This window comes from Mustela putorius, unplaced genomic scaffold (genome assembly GCF_011764305.1).
Source record: "Mustela putorius furo isolate JIRA1106 unplaced genomic scaffold, ASM1176430v1.1 tig00000738_pilon_pilon_pilon, whole genome shotgun sequence".
In the NCBI taxonomy this organism is placed as follows: Eukaryota; Metazoa; Chordata; class Mammalia; order Carnivora; family Mustelidae; genus Mustela; species Mustela putorius.
Genome location: NW_025421463.1, coordinates 10,554,823 through 10,573,027, shown reverse-complemented (window position 1 = coordinate 10,573,027; position 18,205 = coordinate 10,554,823). Strand labels below are relative to the sequence as shown.

The window sequence follows — 18,205 nt, the reverse complement described above, 5'->3', positions numbered from 1 at the left end:
AGGTGGTGGCTCGACTGGGCAGCCTCTCTCGCCACTGTTCACGGTTAAACATAGGCAGACACCAAGTAGTCAGAAGAAGACTGAGAAATAAACGTTTCCTCAGTATAGTCGCCCAGCCACTCCAATTTAAGCCTAGGTTTGCTGAAGACAAGGGCTGTGTTTTCTTTTCCTTTTGTTGCCTCCGTGGAGTATACTGGAAGATGAGCTTGTCTGTGCTGTGCAGGGCCCCTGGGGCCAGGCTGGACTCATGGGAGCCCCATAAACTGAGCCTGCCGCAGGGCAGCAGCGACATCTGCCAAGAGATGGGGATTTCTCTGGGATAACTGTTCGAGTTGCGATGGCCTTCACTTGGAACAGTCCCCGAGGACCCTGCTACCCCATTCAGGATCTTCCGTGCCGCTCTCATTAAAATACAACCGACCTGCTGGGTGGAAATGTCAAATATGGTCTACGCGGACATCTGGCGACTGAGGGCTCGGCAGCATGCGGGGGCACGTTTCAGCATAAAGGGGAATGACAGCAACGGCTTTCAAGGAAACGGGAAGACTGGGAGGCCGGTCTCTCTTTCTAATGTCACTGGCTGGGATCTGTCAGTCCCGGGGAAGGAACAGGGTAATGGGTCATAAACCAGGCAATGACGGGGGTGCAAATAAACCACTGGGGGTGCATCTCCACGCCCCCCTCTTCTCTGTAGTCCAAGAACTTTCTCCATCGGGCACTTAGGCATTATAATCTTTGGTAACTGTTTCTAGGTTTTTAAATGTTTAACATTATTGAGAGATTGACATATACTTGTGTGGACATAAGGCATTCGATGGGATGATTCGATACTCACAGACACTGAGAATGATCACCAAGATCTAGATAATTAGCACTTCCATCATCTCACACAGTTAACACAAGGAACTCTCCGACTCCTGCATCAGAGCTTCTAACTGGTTTGAGGTGAGCCCTGGACATCGGGGTGCTTAAGATCTCCCCCAGGGGATTCAATGTGCGGCTAGGACTCTGAAGTCCTCTTCTAAAGCGAGATTTTGAATAACCGTGCAAATTTATAAAGGATGCCGTGAGAAGGAAATGAGATAAAGCATGAAATGCACTGAGCAAGGGGCTGGGCACAGAGTAAATGCTGACTGATCGTTAGCGGGCGATACTAACCTGACACGTGGCCCGAGAGACACAGATGGCACAAGGGTATAAGATGGTCTCCGGCTGTCCTGTTGTGTTATTAGGGAAGGGGCTGGACCATCTCCCCCAGGAACTGTTCTATCAATCTCAAGCATTGAAGGCCAGAGAGAAGACTCAAAAGCAGGCTCAAGCACGGGGCTCTGTCGTTTACTGGCTCTGCTAATTCTGCAGTCAGCTATGCCTTTGGCACCTCCATCGGCTCCTCTTTGAAATGGGGATTATGTGAGCTAGAGCAGTGAAGCCTGAACTGACCCGAAGAGATGGGTACCGTGCACCTGAGAGGCCTCAAGGAAATCAGATGCCTCCCACCAGAAGTATGTCTTCAAGGAAACCGTGCACGGCGTGAATGCCAGATTATTTTCTTGATGGCAGGAAGATTTAGGGTCCTAACCTCCCTTCCTTCCCTTCCTCTACAACTAAACAACACAGGTGTCTGGGTCACAGCTCCTGCTAGCTCTTGCTAAGACCTGAGTGCGGGACCGAGGAAGAGCTGACGTTCCGTGGGCTTCCAGAGCAGGGCAGAGACTTTCAGAAAATGACCACCCCTCGTGTCCATGAATAGGCCCAGTCAATACACTTAGCCCCGGTGTGGAAATGCCAGAGCGAGGCAAAGTGACCCACAGTAAGGAAAGGGCTCTGCTCCTCTGGGCCACTGGTTTGCGATTCAGGGCTTTAAAGACTGAGCTGGGCCTCTTAGTTGGAGACCATCTTCCTGAATTGAAGAAAGCTACAATTAGGTTTTGGATTAGAAGGCTACAGACTGGGTGGCTTAAGCCATGGGCATTTATTTTCTCACAGTTCTGGAGGCTAGAAGTCCAAGATCCAGGCAGAATGGCTGGCAAGACTGCTTCCTGGTGAGGGTTCTCCCCCTGGCTCCTAGAGGGCTTTTTCCGCTGTGTCCTCCCATGGAAGGTGGAGGAAAGGAGAGAGGGAGAGGGAACTGGAGCGAGCCTTCTGGTGTCTCTTATTAGAGCACCAACCCTGCCATGAGGGTCCCGCCCTCTTGACTTCATCGGAACCTAATTATCACTCAAAAGCCCCATCTCCTCCGAATTCCATCACGTGAGGTTAAGGCTTCAACAGCTGAATGTGGGGACAGGGTACATTCAGCCCATACCAAGTTCCTATTAAATAGCTACTCTGCCAGATACTGAGTCTCCTGCAAGATACAGACTGGGCTCCCAGCACAGAAAATAAAGCACACATACGTGGTCGATTTTTCACAACTTTACTTTTAAAAATTAGCTCTGATTTCACCTGACCAATACATTTAGCATTTTCTAATCTGTAAAAATTTAAAATATCTCTAAATGTTGGCATAAAATTCATCGCGTACAACTACTTGCATAGGCAAATGAAATAAATCTAAAGGATGTTTTATGGGAGGTGTTGTTGTTTGTAAATGATGGGGGAGAGCCCAGCATCTAAAAATACCCATTAATTAGGAAATGAGATAAATTATGGCATGTTCATCAAATGGAAAAACCATGCAGCTCTTCAAAAGAAAACACAACTTTATGTACCGACGCAGAAAGAGACCCAGCTTCGTATTTTCAAGTAGGTAGAGCACCTAACAATTAAAGAGGAGGTGCGTGCATGACGAGAAGTAATTGAACAGGAGGAGGAAAGTCACAAATCCACTGCCAACCGCTAACGGTGTTCAACACCAGGGAATGTGATGGGGAAGGGGGGGTTTCATATATTACTGTTTCTCAGTGGGGAACTGGTAAACGCTTGATCATGGCATCTCCAAAAGAAAAGCTCTGATTTTTAGTGTTTGCCCATTTGCAGGGTGTGAGTACCCCCATCGTGGCAGATCTCAACCAAGGACCACTGTGTCACGGGTGGGGTGAGGTCGGGGAAGAGACCAGGTGGTGGCACATCCCAATACAGGGTCTCTACCATCTCAACACAGCAGATGTAAATAACCTTCCCAACACACGTAACAGTGAAATGATTAGGAAGTATTGACTTTTGAGTACTTATACCTTTTTAACCCACTGAGCCATCCAGGCGCCCTGAGTACTTACACCTTTTTAAGAAAATAACTTACATATTGGCCAGTTTATCCATCTTGATCTTTAACAGCAGGTGTGCTAACAGCCAGACCTGGTTATTTCCTGAAAATTTAACCACAGGCTCTCCCAAGCCATGGCTCTGGTACATGACGGCATTCCTATGCCATCTGTCCTTTACAACAAATGCGGAGGTGGGTGGTTGTCTGAATGCTTTTTTACATGCAGTTTAAGATAAAAGCAGAGGGATCCGATTCTTTGGCAGTAATCTAGCACTCTTCTAGCACCTGGCAGAGGCGGTAATGGAATGTTCCAGCAACTGACCCACTCTTTCTGAAAGGACTACTGTGTGCCAGGTTTTGCAAAAAGGAATAGTTTACGAAGTCCCTATGTGCCTGAATACGGACTTTTTATACATACACGCTGTGCGTACACCTTACAGCAGTATCACCACTTCGCCCTGAAACACCCTGACGGGGTACCATGACTTGGGATTTTTGGATCCCGGACAGCCCTCTCAAACATCAAGGCATAGGAAGCCCTGGTGATGAGGGAGGAGGTTTTCCAGCTGCAGGTCCAATGAGGAATGGCTGCAAGGAAGCTGAGGACTACACATGGGCTCGGGCCGGAGAAGCAAGGGGCCGTATGTCATGAAGCAAGTGGGAGACGGCTGGTGATCAACGTTAGGAAGCACCAGTAACTCTGTTCAGCTCTACAGATCTGCACCCTTCAACCTTCCCAGCAATGTGGTGACATTCCAGGGAAGGCATTTATGATGGACTGAAATGTGTGCTCCCCCAGACGGTATGAGAACGGGGGTGCTTCGGGAGGTGATCAGGTCCAAACAGCAGGGCCCTTATGAGTGGGATTAAGGCCCTTATAAGAGACAGACCACTGAGCTCCCTTGTCTTCTCTGCCACGGGGGTGGGGGATGGGGGTGGGGGGAGACACAGCCAGAAAGATGGCCATCTGTGAGCCAGGAAGTGGGGTCCACGCCAGACCCCAAATCTGCTGACACCCCTGACTTTGGACTTCCCAGCCTAGGGAACTGTGAGAAGTAAATCTGTGTTATTTATAAGCCACCCCGTCTCTGGGATTCTGTGACAGCAGCCTGAATGGGCTAGGACAGCATTATTACTCTCAGTTCACAGGAGAAGACCCCGGGGCACGGATAATTTTGTTTTTGGTTTCTCTTTGTGATTTACTCAGCAAAGAGAGGAGAAAAACCATGAGATTCCTGTCCAAACTACCCAGGCAACAGAATCACGTATAAGGAAAATAGCTGGGGAGGGAGGGGAAGATCTCAGAACGAGAGAGGTCGGGGGAGCAAGTCTTCTTGCACTGAAGGTCCGCTTCCGGAAGCCGTGAATTAAACACACTCACTCTCCTGCGAGGCTGTGCCCTGGGGGGTGGGGCTGGGGGATGAAGAAAGGGATCCAGAGGAACTCTTCCAGAACCGTGGCTTTTGCTCAGGAGGGCGGGGGATGAGGAATCTCGCCATGTTTTCAGGAAGCAGCTGGGAAAACGCTTTAGGGGCTCAGGGAAAGGAGAGCCCCCCACCCCATCAGGTCCGGTCGGCGGGGGTCCCTCTCCTGCCTGCCTTGCTAGTGTACTACAGAGAACCCAGAGCCCCCGAAGGCAACGTGGTGGGGTAAGTGCCCTGGGTCTGAAGATGGGCACTTCTGCAAAACATCTGAATAGGGTGCAGCCCCCAGCACCGAGATGAGAATTCGGCTCAGGGACAAGACATGGATGGGGACGCCGAAAAGAGAGAAGGTGCTGCGGGAGGGGGCTCGCTTTCTCCGTACAGTCCCAAGGGAAGCTGTGTCTTGTTTAAAAACCTCGCAGGCTGCTGATGCTGGATGGGCCCTGTAGCCTTCAGGCACCGGCCCCACCTAAGCTCCCAGCCTCCCTGCCGCCCCCGCGCTCTGCACCCCTCTGCCAGGAGTCTCAGCCCCATTTACCAAGTGCCCCTCCCCCGTTCACCAGGCATTCTCCATTCATTTCGTCTTTCCAGCCACCCTCGGAATGGGTACTGACACTCCCATCTTACCAGTAAAGAAAGTCAGGCAAAAAAAAAAAAAAAAAAAAAAAAAAAAAGAAAAGAAAAGGATTTGCCTAAGTGATCACCGTCTGGCCACTGATGGGGTCAGAACGTGGGCCCTTCACCACTCCCCGTATACCGGGCACATACTCTAGAAGTCACACCTTCGACTAAACTAATGGCCCAAACTATGTGCTGTTCTCTGTGCCCGGGCTGGGGGGCTCCTGCTCCTTTGGCCTGGAAGGTCCACCCCCACGTCCCCACCTTCTGGTCCTCTTGGGGGATGCTCTTCTCACTGTATGCAAGCAGGCCTTCCCCGGGCTCCCGGGGCTGTGGGCACACCCGTCCACCCCAGCACCCAACGACACTGCATTTTGCCCCAAGCTCCTACTTTAAGTCTGTGGTGACCACGTGGGGTAGGAGGAATGGTGGTGCAAGCAGAGGCCACACCTGATTTTAGCTTCTGGTCCTAGTGCAGGGCCCGATGCCAGGCACCCGCCACTTGCCGAGTGTGTGCCTACGGAATGGGCAGACGCTGTAAGACCTGGGGACATGGGCTGTTTCCCACCAGCAACTTTCTGAGTTGTCTTCCAAGTCCGGAAAGGCGGGAGTGACAAAAGCTGGGATTCACTGATTCACTCAACAAATATTTGAGAGCTTTCCCTGTGCTTGCAGGACTAAGCACCTGTCTTCCTCACGCAGGCTAGCTCCTGAAGACCACCTGCTTTCCCTGTCACATTGTCCTCTCTGTCTGCAATGAAGACTCCTCCTCGAGCTTTGAATCCCTCCAACTCCCCATCCTGGAACAGGTGGAGGAAGAGTCTGCTTTTAAGAACTCCTGTGATTAGATTTTGGGCCCATCGGATAAGCCAGGATAATCTCCTCCCTTTCAAGGTCTGTGATTATTGCTGCAAAGTCTCTTTTGCTACTGTAACATCACAGAATCACAGGCTCCAAAGACTAGGGTATGGGCATCTTTCAGGGCCCTTCTGACTACCGCAACAGGCAGCAGTTGAATAATCAAAAATGTCTATTTTCTAACATTGATGAAAAGTGCGGGGGCACGTGGGTGGCTCAGTTGGTTAAGTGACTGCCTTTGGCTCAGGTCATGATCCTGAAGTCTCAGGATGGAGTCTTCTTCTCCCTCTGACCCTCCTTCCTCTTGTGTTCTCTTTCAGATAAATAAATAAAGTCTTTAAAAAAAGAAAAGTGCAATGAAGAAAGGAAATCCTTTGGAGAAGATGGCCAAGTAAGCCCATCGAGGTGGGGGAGGACAGCTGAGCTGAGCACGGGAGGCGGTAACAGGAAGAGCAGTCCAGGCAGGGGGCCCAGGCCCGGTGGTCAGAATGCATCTGGGCCACAGTCTGGAGGCCGGTGTGGCTGAAAGAGAGTGTGCAAGGAAGCCCAGGGACCAGCGGCCTGGACACATCACCCTTCCAGAGATGCCACACTTTGCCACGATTTCTCTCTGGGCTAGTGGAGCTCTACAAACCCTAGACCTCAGGCGGGAGAATGGGACCAGGTGCATGGCTCCAAAGCGTGTTAAAGTGAGGCACAGCTCCAAGGGCACGGAAGGAAGAATCCGACGGCATTCTGAAACGGCACACTCGAAAACTCTGATTTGAGCATCACTAGATTTTAGGGGCGGGGCCAGACGCCGCAGGGTCAGGAATGGCCCAGAGATGGGTTCATCAGCTGAAGCTTAGAGAATGTCTGCTTGATGTCTCTGCCCAGGGAGGGTGGGGCAGAGACCAACGTGAGACCAACATGAACATCCATCTCCAGTCCTGCTCGGGACCTTGGCTGTGTTTGCCGTTCTCTCTGGAATCCTGTTCTAGATCTCAGCATGGATGCTGATTTCCAGGTCTGCAGTTCAAACGCCATCCTCTTGGAGAACCCTTCCCCAGACAAACGGCTCTTTCTAGAAGAATCCAATTCCCTCCTAGCCTTCCCAGCACATCACATTATGTCAGGACTTCTCAAACTCAGAGATGTCAACGTTTTAAGCTGGATGTTCTTTGTTACAGGGGACCTTCCCGTGCACTGTGGGGTGTTTGACTATACTCTTGGTTTTTACCCCAAAAGTGCCAGGAGTATCCCCCTGTGACCACCAGATAGGTCTCTGAACACTGCCGATGTACCCTTGGCAGCCAAATATCCCTGTTGATAGCTGCTGCTCTAGGTTACTATTTCCAAAACACTTGCCATCCTCCCAAGTTATCCATTTCATTCAACAACAATACTTATGCAACGCATAATATACGCCAGGCATGATTCTAGGGACGGGAGATAAAGCAAGCAAATTAATAGACAGAAATTACTACCCTTGAGGAACTTGAATCCTCATGGAAAGAGACAGAAAATTAAAAAGAAAATGAGGGAAATTATCGTAGGTCAAATGGCAATTACCACTACAGAGGAGCGTAAGGCAGGGAGAGGTGGCGGAGCTGGAGAGGCCCCCAGGTTGAAACAGGTGTTCTCAAGGAGCAGCAGAGAAGGCGGAATGGCTGGAGCTGGGCGGGTTCAGGGGCACTCCGGCATGTGAGATGGGGACTGCTTCTCCCCCACAATAAGAGAGGACCTCCCACAAACAGGGCTCCTTTCGGTCTTGGTCTGTGGCATCCCCTTGGCCTAGAACACTGCCTGGCAGGTCACAGCTGCTGGGTGCCTATGGACGAAATGTCCAGTAAATGAACAAATGGGACGGTTGGGGCTGGGGAGGGAGGGCACAGGCCCAGATCTCGTCAACGGACAAAAGACAGGGTTACTATCAAAAGATGCTCAAGGGCCACAAGTGTCTTTCCTCTTTGGTAACCTCAAATATCAAAGGAAAGCACTAATATTTGACATTTATTGTTCCAGAGATCGTCCCCAGGCACTTTATAAAATATAATCTCATTTTGTCCTCAAAGCAATCCTGTGAGGTGGGAACTCTTCAAATTCCTGATATGACAAATAAAGATTATTAGCCACCAGATATCATGGAGCTAGAACCCGAGGGAGCTGGCACTCAAACCCATGACTGTTTATCTCCAGAACATATTGTCTTTTAAAAGGAAAAATGAAACAGGAGATCCAGGAGCATAGGCTGACCAATGTGGGAGGAGGCCGGACACCTGCAGTCCCTTAGTCCACCTTTTAAGTAGTGATGAAAGGCAGCTACTCCTACAGACTTAGCGCCGACTACATGCCAAACCTTGTCTTGTATTATGTTCTGCGCTTCTCCCCTCTCCCACCCCCGCGTCCTCTGTGAAGTAGACCTGGCCATCCCCATCTCATATATGAATGGAAGCTCAGAGAATCAGCGATGTGCAGGGAACTGAGCAGGGCAAGACCCCAGAAGAGAGTCTGGGACGTACTGCTCACTTTCTTTCACTTCGGTATCTCTGTGGTTATTGGGTAGAAGAGGGTGTGGATTTCTGCTGGAAACTTAGAAGGCAGAAGAAAGGCCAGAGGAGATTCTGGTTCAGGATATGAAGTGGACAAGCTCCGGGTAACTCCACTGAACCTTAGGAGAAGGGTAAGTGGAGAGAAGCAGCTGGAGGCAGAACGACTACACAGACGTCCAGCTTGCCGAACTCCCTCCCAGCAGGGAGCATGGTCTTCTTCAATGACACGGACCTTGAGGGAGCTCTTGAGTGGGTCATGGCTTTGCACTGAGGTCCATCTGCTCAAAATCTGCAATGCCTTGAACTCATGGTTCTCTGGGGTGGCGGGGGTGGGGGGGCAGGACCTCTTCCTAGGACAGGCTACTCCTGTGAAGAATATTCCCACATTCCATGTATCCCCCTGGATATCTGTATTACGGTTGCATATAGATGTTCTAATTATCTGAGACTGGAACAAATACTACTTATAGAAACAAAACTAAGTGTTGGTTTTGCATGGTTTTAGTGGTCACTGAGCCTAGAATACACATCAAGGCAAGAGGATACTTCTTATTCTTTGATCATTTGCCAAGAGATGTTCACCACTCTGGGAAAGCACCTCACGGACAGCACACAGCACTGGTAGAATCTAGGTGCCATTTTGCATTGGCAGCATCACACTGAAGACAATTCTACCCTGAAAATAGGCACAGAAGCCCCAGACCACTCCACTGGCCATCTACTGCCGCCAAGCCTCAACCATTACACATGAAGTTAGTATTATTTTATAGTAAATTAATTTCCTTTAATTTCTTCTTTAAATTATAGCCAGGGCACTATGTCGATATTTTTTTAAATTATATTTATATACAGTGCAATGCAGGTAACCCTTGAATTTTATTCCATGATTGTAAAAAAGGCATTCAAAACATCTGTTACAAAAACGAGGCAAGGGCTCCTGGCAGAATGAACAGAAGGCATTTTCATTATTTTTGTGGATGACCCGAAGTTGAGGACTCAAATGAAGTCAAATAAAATGGGACAGAGATTGGTCTAAATCAGATAAAACTTGACCAGAGATAAATATAAAGCCTGTGCTTTAGGGTCAATAAATCTACGGCAGAGGCACAGAATGGGCAACCTTTGGCTGAGCAGTCATTCAGGGCGCTTTTCAGCTGAACTCAAGTTCAATTTGAGCCTGATGAGCAAATGGCAATGAAAGTGTACCAGGAGGCTGCTTCTCAAACTTTAGCATGCATCAGAAGCATGCAGGGAGCATGGCTCAAGATTTTACTTATTTGTCAGAGAGAGCACAAGCGCACAAGCAGGGGGAGCAGCAGAGAGAGGGAGAAGGAGGCTTCCCACTGAGCAGGGAGTCTGATGTGGGGCTCGGTCCCAGGACCCTGTGCTCATGACCTGAGCCAAAGGCAGACACACAACCAAATGAGCCACCCAGATGCCCCAAAGGAGCATGTTTAAAGTAACATTGAGCTGGCCTCATCTCCAGAGATGCAGATGCACTTTCTCTGGGTTAGGGCCTAAAGCTGATGTTCTAAGTAGACATTCTGAATGATTCAGAAGAGTGGACTGAGTGTACAGCTGGAGGCATGAACCTCTGACGGTCTGATAACATCCAGAGCGTATCATTCAGGTCAGAGCGTCGCCCGCACAGAGCAAAGCTGGAGCTAACCAGAAATGGACAACCCATGGCGGAAGGTCATCCACACAATTCCCTCATTTGGGAAGAAGGTTTTGGAGGGCTGGTGACTGGCTTTGGACATGCAATGGCACACAGGATGTTGACCTAGAAGATGCAGTAGAACAGGTCTCCATCCTTACATGAGTATTGTACAAAGCCGTGAGGGAACCATTCCTCGAATGCCAAGCATCTTTCTCTGGGCTTATTCTACAAACTCTATTTTAGCTCTTCTCTGACACGCTTGGGATAGAGAGCTGAAAAAGTGATAATCCCTGTCCCCAGAATTAGTGCAGGAGGTTCCCCCCGCCCTTCAACTTATTTCCATAGCTCTAGGATTGAGTGAGAGTGGGAGGTGCTGCTGGGTTGGACAGCTTTCCTTACTCTCGGACGTTCCAGGAACCCTAATACACCAATATGCAACTTGAAGCTCTAAGGGAAGGATACAGGGTACAGATTTCTCAACATTATCAGTCCACAGTTTCTAAAGACATAGCGACATCTCTTGCAATGCCTTATGGAATCAGTCTAGAAAATGCCGGTCTGGGTTTATTGCAAGGTTGGCACTCAACTCTGAATCTTGATCATTCCAGGGACTCAAGTCACACTAAGTTCATTTGTGGGATATGTAAACTCTTCTTGACGAAACTACAGTCTTCTTAAAGGAAGGTTCTTGATAGCACTCATTTTTAAAAAATCTTTTTCTACCCAGGATGTAGGCATTCAGGAGCAGGTGCTGAATGAATGAACTACAGCTAGTAGTAGAACTACAGCTAGAAACTAAAGCTAGTTTCTCTGGATGCAATTATTACAGACAGAAATCATCCAGGGACAATATTCCTTTAGAGCATAAACAGTTATTGGTTCTTGGGCCAAGAGACAAGGAGGGTTCTGGGAAATGGACAGACTTGAATACTGGATGTTGGGGGCACAGCAAAGGGTCAGCTTGCATCCCACACTTGTGGTCAGCTCACGAGAGCTGTGTGTTTAGCAGTTCTCTGGCAAATGGCCAGATGTAGGCTTTTTTTGAATCCCTGCCACGGAATCGCCATGGTGTCTGGCTTCTCCTTCTCCACTTTCCACCAGCCACAGAGGTGAGTCAGTCCTTGAATGTCCCCATTTTATTGTTCTGTGGATAAGGATTCCTAGAGAAATCCTTCCTCCCTCCCTGGAGAGCCAGGTCTCCATCTGTCAGTCTCTGGCCTAGTTTGGAGACTGAAAGGAATGGGATGCATTTTATTTTTAAACAGTTTCTTAAACCACATCCTCCGGTTAATATGATGTCCTTCAATTCAGGGAGGACGCATCTCGTCCTTGAGTAACCTTTGGGACTGTAAGGCAGCCATCTCCTTTCCTCTGGCTTGCCCTCCCTTCCTCCATCATCTCCGGCCACCTGCTACCTGTAGCTTTCCTTCCCCTTCTCTTCTTGGCTGGTGTTTGTTTTTAAGATTTTCACCATCAGTGCAGGAACTGAAGTGGGCTGAATCTTAATGAGGCCTGTCATAATCTTGTTTAAAAAAAAAAAAAAAGTCCTGCGAACTGCTGAATGCTGGTGAATGACAGCTTCCTGCACCTAGATGATGGACGGACAGAGCAGTCAGGGATGATCCCATCTCCGAGCAAGGCTGGGGGAGGTGCCCTTTAATTCCACCTGAACGCTTATGGTGAGGGCCCTGAGCCGGGCTGTGGCTTTAGCAGTTCTGTGAAGATGGAATTAAGTGGTACACAGCTCAGGTAAGAAGGGAGGGGCGCGGGTAGAAGATGGTGAGCAGATCTTCTCTAATCTTGAAGGCCCTGTGGGCTTTGTGCTAGCAGACCGGGAAGGAAAACCAGGAAGAGGAAGGAGGAAGCTGGCTGGCTGTTTCCAGGGGAATGTCTACTGTGCAAGACAATTCAAGGAATTAATGAAGATAATGCAGAGTCAAGCATCTGCTCTCATGACTGGTGGGTGCAGTTGAACTTGATAAATGGGGACGAATCTAAGTTACTTGCAAACAGTTGCCCAGCTAAGCTGTGGTCAGGAAGAGAAATAAATGCCACAACCACCTTCCTAATGCACTTTGGTCTATCAGGCTCTTGAAGCTACATTACCACCGAGAAGCCTCCACCAAAGGGCTGGGGGGCAGGGCTGGGCTTATTATTCTCCAGTCACAGAAAGAAACCCAAGGCTCAGAGAGCTGGAGTAGTTGTCCAAAAGGAACAAAGCCGAAAAGTGATCCAGTTGCCTCTTGAAGGCAGATTTTTCAACTCAAGCATTTTATGCCTTTTTTTTTTCTGAAGATTTTTAAAGTAAAACACAGTCAGGAAGCTGATATATGAAGTAAAAACCATCACTTTTTCTAAAATAATATGAAAAGGCCACCTTTTCCAGATATGGGAAAAAGAGAAAAAGTGCTAGGTGGCTGCTGCATTACATTTAAGGAAAAGCAAAGAAGCTTAGTGTTTTGTTCTGTTTTTTTTTCTGACCTGAGGGCTTTGAAGACCTTAGCAAACTTCCTATAACCACCATTTTTAGAGCAGAGAATGGTTTCCATTCCCTAAGAGGATAGGTGGCAGAAAAAACCCAAGAGGACAGAGACGGAGGTATACTGTGCCCTTGTTTTGTGGCTATAAAGCCTGACCTGTTGACCTACTTACCTTGTTAATTCCCCCATCCCGGGCTCTGTTATCCTATCGTACAAGGCAGAGAACGAGGAGGTGAACTCAAGGAGGTAAACCACCTTGGCTAAACCTAGGTGGACATTTAGTGGCTGAACGGCGATTCTAGCATGTGGATCTCCCAGCGTCTGCCCACCCCAAGCTGAAGGCTCAGTTCGGGGCTTTACTGGAGAGACCCCTTCTCAGAGGCCTGCTGCATGCTGGGATTTAGGGCAAGCAGGCGCCCTCCCCGCAGAGTGCTCAATTTCCACGAGAATCTAAGTGTTGCATGACTCATGCGCCGACGTGTGGTACAATTCTGAGTCTTAAAATAACAAATCCCCATCACGAAAGCCAGTGCATTCTGATGTCGCATAAATCCCTTTATAATGATCACTTGGTGTCACTGGCTTATTTAAATGGACACATCATTTCTAGCAGGACTTTCCTCACCGGCTCTGCACTTTAAGTACCAGTGGGCAAGGGAAGTAACTCACTGCCTTTGGCATCGCACGTGGGGACTGGAGGTGGTTTAGATCCTTGTCTGTCTCCTGACCTCGTGCTGAAGTCAAACGGGAGAGGCAGGAGGGGACTTGACATAATAAATTCCCCGTGTGCCCCATTTCTCTTCTGCCTGCAAACCCAGACTGATGACCAGTGTGTTTGGTTTACGCAGAAAACCATAACCCCGATGTCTCGACACAGCGTATCTGCGTGATGCTGTCTATTATTCTGGGAGGAAGACAGACGCAACACACACCAGGGTTTACCTGTGATTTCCCTTCTCTCACCCAACAAACATGGGGGTCCTCCAGCTTTGCAGGAGCCTGGAGGACATGTGTTGGGAATCCCGGCTTTGGCAAAAGATCAACATGGCCTGATAATTCGCTGCTCAAAGGAAAGTATGGGGTTGGGCAGTGGTGGGGGAGGACATCTTATTGGCCCCGCAGTGGGTTCCTAAAGGTCCAGCCTCAAGTGCACCATGAAAGCCCCCAGGAGGGTTGGCTGGGAGGTGAAACAGAGTGCCACCTTTCAGAGCAGACCCTCCTGTTCCAGAAACATCCTGGAGGCTTTCTTAGGGGGCCAAATCCTAGGCCCCTCTCCAGATGCTTCAAAGACAGAGTCCACGTTTGATGGTATTCTTGATCCTGAAACCACTGAAGTTCAAGGGAGGGAGGGTTAGTCATGAACAAGGCAGCCTCCTTACTGATCAGACTAGAGCCTTAACCTCTCTCAGTGTGAGTTTCCGGTGTTCAAAGTAGAGATAAGAATAGCACCTGCCTGGTGGGTTAGTGAGAGGATAAAATAAGATTAACACCCAGAAAGCTCCCAGTGCCTGCTCGGCGGGGATGCTGAGACACTGCCTTAGCCATTATTAAAATATGTCTAGACCAGCTAACGGAGAGCCGCTGCTCAGAGCGGCCTGGCTTCTCTCGGGGGCTGCTCAGACTTCCTCACCGTCCAGCAACTCAAGTGTTAGTGCCCAGCATAGCTGGTGGCCCTGGGGGGCGCCTCCAGGAGATGGGTGGAAGGTTGCTGGCTCAAATTCTTCCACCGCAACCCCTCTGGGCTGTTAAGTCTGGAAGGCGTCACAGGGGAAAATTCCATAGTGTGAGGATGCCTGGATGTTCTGGCAAATGTCAGCTAAGGTGTGTCCCCCATCTCAAAGGACGGCCTTCACGGGGCTCCCTGACTGGCATCTGTCTGGTTACTCAGGACATTGACTCTGAACCTTTCTTTCCTTGTCCTCCTCCAGCTTTGACCCCACGATGACCCCATGTCTGAACTCTCACCTCTGGAAGCTTGACTGTCTTCCATTTTCCCTTTGGCCTCTGGGGCCCCTGTATTTGTACCTGACCTCTCTGGAGTCTTACCCTCAGCTCTCAGCGTTGACTTCAGGCTGGCCTTAGGCTCCAGAACCCTATGGGTGGCACCATCCCCAGACACCCGCCCCACCCCAGGACAGCGGGTCTCAGATGCCAGGTCCCACCCAGTCCTTCTGGGCCTGACCAAACCTACTGCTCCCTGAGCTCCAAGTACCAGTCCCGACACGGATCACACATCTGCATCCTTTGAGAACAGGCTGCCAAAGCAGTGGCAAAGAGGATGATGAAGGGGAAAGCGCAGAAGGATCCGGAAGCACGGTGAAAACCAAACACGGACAGGCCAGAGCTTAAGGAGAGGGAGGCTGCTCTCATTTCTTATCGATATGTTCTGTGAGGTCATGGGCCATATGTGGCCCATGTGGCACAGGGTCTAGGACACCCTAACTACTCCAGATACAGCTGCTGAGTACGGAATGAATGAATGAATGATATCATTCACAGAGATGCTTTTGCCACTGAGATATTAGCAGAAGTTACGTCACTTCTGACCAGAGACTTTCAGAGTCAACAGGACATCTGCTACTTTCCCTCCTGTAGAAGAAGTTTGAATCCTGAATGCCTATGGTGAGCACAGAGCAGCGAGCCTAACACGGACACGGAATGTGAGGAAAATAAATTTCCGTGGTGCTGAGAAGTGGTAACATCTGACGAAGAACAGAGCGGTTCTTTGTCACGGCAGAACCATCTCTGTATCAGTAGGGCCAAGGAACCTACAGGTCATATTCCTAAAAAAAGCCCAGCGGGATCTAGGTCTGAAGGTTAAGTCAGGAGAAAGGCTTTTTGGTGAGATTGCCACCGCCAGCCAGGGTCTGACAGCTCAGTGCTTGTAGGTGAGGCTCTAAGAAAGAACTAGAAGGTCAGTCGTGTATGTACTGTCTGCTGCAGAATTCAGGCAGCCTCCTCCTGTGCTTTGCCTGCCTCCTCCCTCAGAGGAAGGAGCACTGAGCCCTCATGTCATCTTCCAAAACACCCGCCACGCCCGCGCCATGCTCACGATTTACCTGTGTTGTAGCCCCTTCCGAGCGCAGGCCAAGGGCGGTGATTTTTCCACAGGTTTCCCAGGTACCAGTCACTCTGGTTCTCGACCAAGCCCAGGACCTGCTGACCTGGAAAGTACAGAGAAAGCAAAGGTCTTAGAAGCCGCCAGGCTGCGTGTGCCAGTGCGCGCCGAGCTGGAGCTACAGTCACGGCTGGTCATCAGCACCGCGGCTTTCGTTAGCAAGTGCCAGGCCCTGATCTCCGGGCTTCACTTGTAGGACCGTCTTTACTTCTCACACTTGGCCAGCCCCGCCACCTGGAGGCCGCCCAGGGTAGCTAATTACCTTGCCCAAGGTCACCCAGTTCCTCTCTGATCAAGCCAGAAGCTCCAACCAACCAGGCAACCATCGGTCCAACCATCCCTTCAGTCAAGCAACGCCTCTGTGCTGACTGGCACACTTCAAATTCCAGCTGCAAGTGTCCCCACCAGATGCTAGTTTGCTGGCTTTCTGGGCGTCCGCGGAGACCACAGGCTGCCAACAGAGGGAAGACGTGCCCTTGGTGCGGGAGATGGAGGCTCACAGACAGAAGCCCCCTTGCGGCAGCAGCTCCCCGCCACAGCGTTCTTCCTCTCATACCCACTTGATCTTGAGTTGCATGTCTGGTGCACCGGGGCCAACAGCACAGGTGAGCCAGGCCTCTTAGTAACTCAGCATCGTAGGTGAGTCAGTCCTCCCCTTCAGCTCTTAGAGCATCCCACTTCTGGGGTCCCAGGCCTTCTACGTGGGGCCAGCAGGGCCTCAGTTCCCACTGCCTTCCACGAGACAAACCTACCACACCTCTTATAGAAGATATTCCCTTGGACCAACAATCAACTATTTTATAGACCAGGAACCTGAGGTTCCCCAGGACTGTGATCTGCACGATTATGGGGGAGCCCACACATAGTTCAGTATTTGTCTGATGCCCAGATTCCTTCCACTGTCTCGGTGCAGTCTTGCTTACCTTTACTACAAGTGTTGGAGGCAGGAATAAAAGAAAAAAAAAATTCACATTGTATAGGGAAAGAAACTGAGGTGTGGACGGTCTAACTTGCAAAGTATCCCATGACTCATAATCACTGTCTTCTGCAGCTAACCGATGCCTTCTGGGGCTAAAATCTTTTTTTTATTGGCCAATCTGAGAAATACAGACCTTTCTGACCCAATGAAAGCCCAGCAACATGTTAAGAAAAACAGAGCGGTTCTCCTGGTACCCCACACTGCGTGATATAGAACCTCCCTGGTGTGATGACAGCTCCCTGAAATGATGCTGTGTGGGTCCGGTGTAATTTATTTGATCAATTTATCAAGCTCCTATCTAAATCATCACCCCAGCACAAATACATAAATTAGACGCATGGGAGAAATACTACCACCCACTTTGTCATTGTATACGATCACATCCACCCCATGTAGAATCCCTCAGAAAAACCCATCACCAACTCAGGACGGGCAAGAGTGGATCCATTCCACCGCGATAAGCTTGCGATGCTCACAGAACACGGTGAGATCTGAAAGGCAGGTGGTCCTCAGCTGAGAAAGCTGTGTGCCGGGACCTCATTCGAGAGCTCACGTGATGATCTTGCATGGAGGCTGGGGAGTGGAGCAGGGGATGGCATAGTCCTTGGGGGAGTTGGTACAAGGACCCCAGGTTCAATATAATGGATGGAGGGCACGACGTGCTCAGAAATGACAAGAGGGGAATGGTCTTTCACTGAATTTAGGGTGAGGTCCTCTTCAACCACCTGAAAGTCCAAATTCTGGGCTCTGGCGTTCCATGCATTATGTTTGACCCTGATCTACTTCCTCAGAAGCTTTCTCTACGTAGCCACACTTCATTCCTGCCACAAGAAAATGTACAGTTCGGTTCTCCCTCCCTCGGCTCTTGCTCCTACGGCTTTCACTTGGCAGGAAGTGCCCTTACCCTCGGCCAATTCCTGCCCGGAATCCCTTCCAGCGTGTCTCCAGCCCAAAGCCAGCTATGAACATCCCTGAGTGTGAACCTTGTCCTTGGCTTACCCCTGAGGCAGGAGACAGCTCTACCTAGCACTCCTGGCACTTTTGGCCATCAGCTGACTTACGCCCCATCAAGGACAGACAGGTGACACGCAGGCACACCCACACCACATGCGTAAAAATATCCCCCCCTCCACCAGTCCAAGGGTAAGGGCTGCGTATCAATGCTATAAATGTCTGCTAAGTCCATGACATCTCGTGGATAACCCTCTCCCGACTCGGAGCCCCAGAACACTAGTGTGTGTGTTAGTATCCCCGCATTTTCGAAGCTGCAGAGCATTTGCCCTCCCCTCATTCACCAAGATCCACGCATTCTCCCAGAATTCTTATTTAGAA

The 18,205-nt window shown here is 49.8% G+C and overlaps 1 protein-coding gene across 3 annotated transcripts in view; it reads right to left on the bottom strand.

The window, feature by feature from the left end:
* LARGE1 (LARGE xylosyl- and glucuronyltransferase 1) overlaps positions 1 to 18,205 on the bottom strand; it is a 521,107-nt gene that overhangs the window by 100,483 nt on the left and 402,419 nt on the right. For all 3 annotated transcript variants that reach the window (XM_004743092.3, XM_004743093.3, XM_013051560.2), the window contains exon 7: positions 15,836 to 15,940. In XM_004743092.3, coding sequence (XP_004743149.1) covers positions 15,836 to 15,940 — 105 coding nt within the window. The remainder of the gene's footprint in view (positions 1 to 15,835; positions 15,941 to 18,205) is intronic.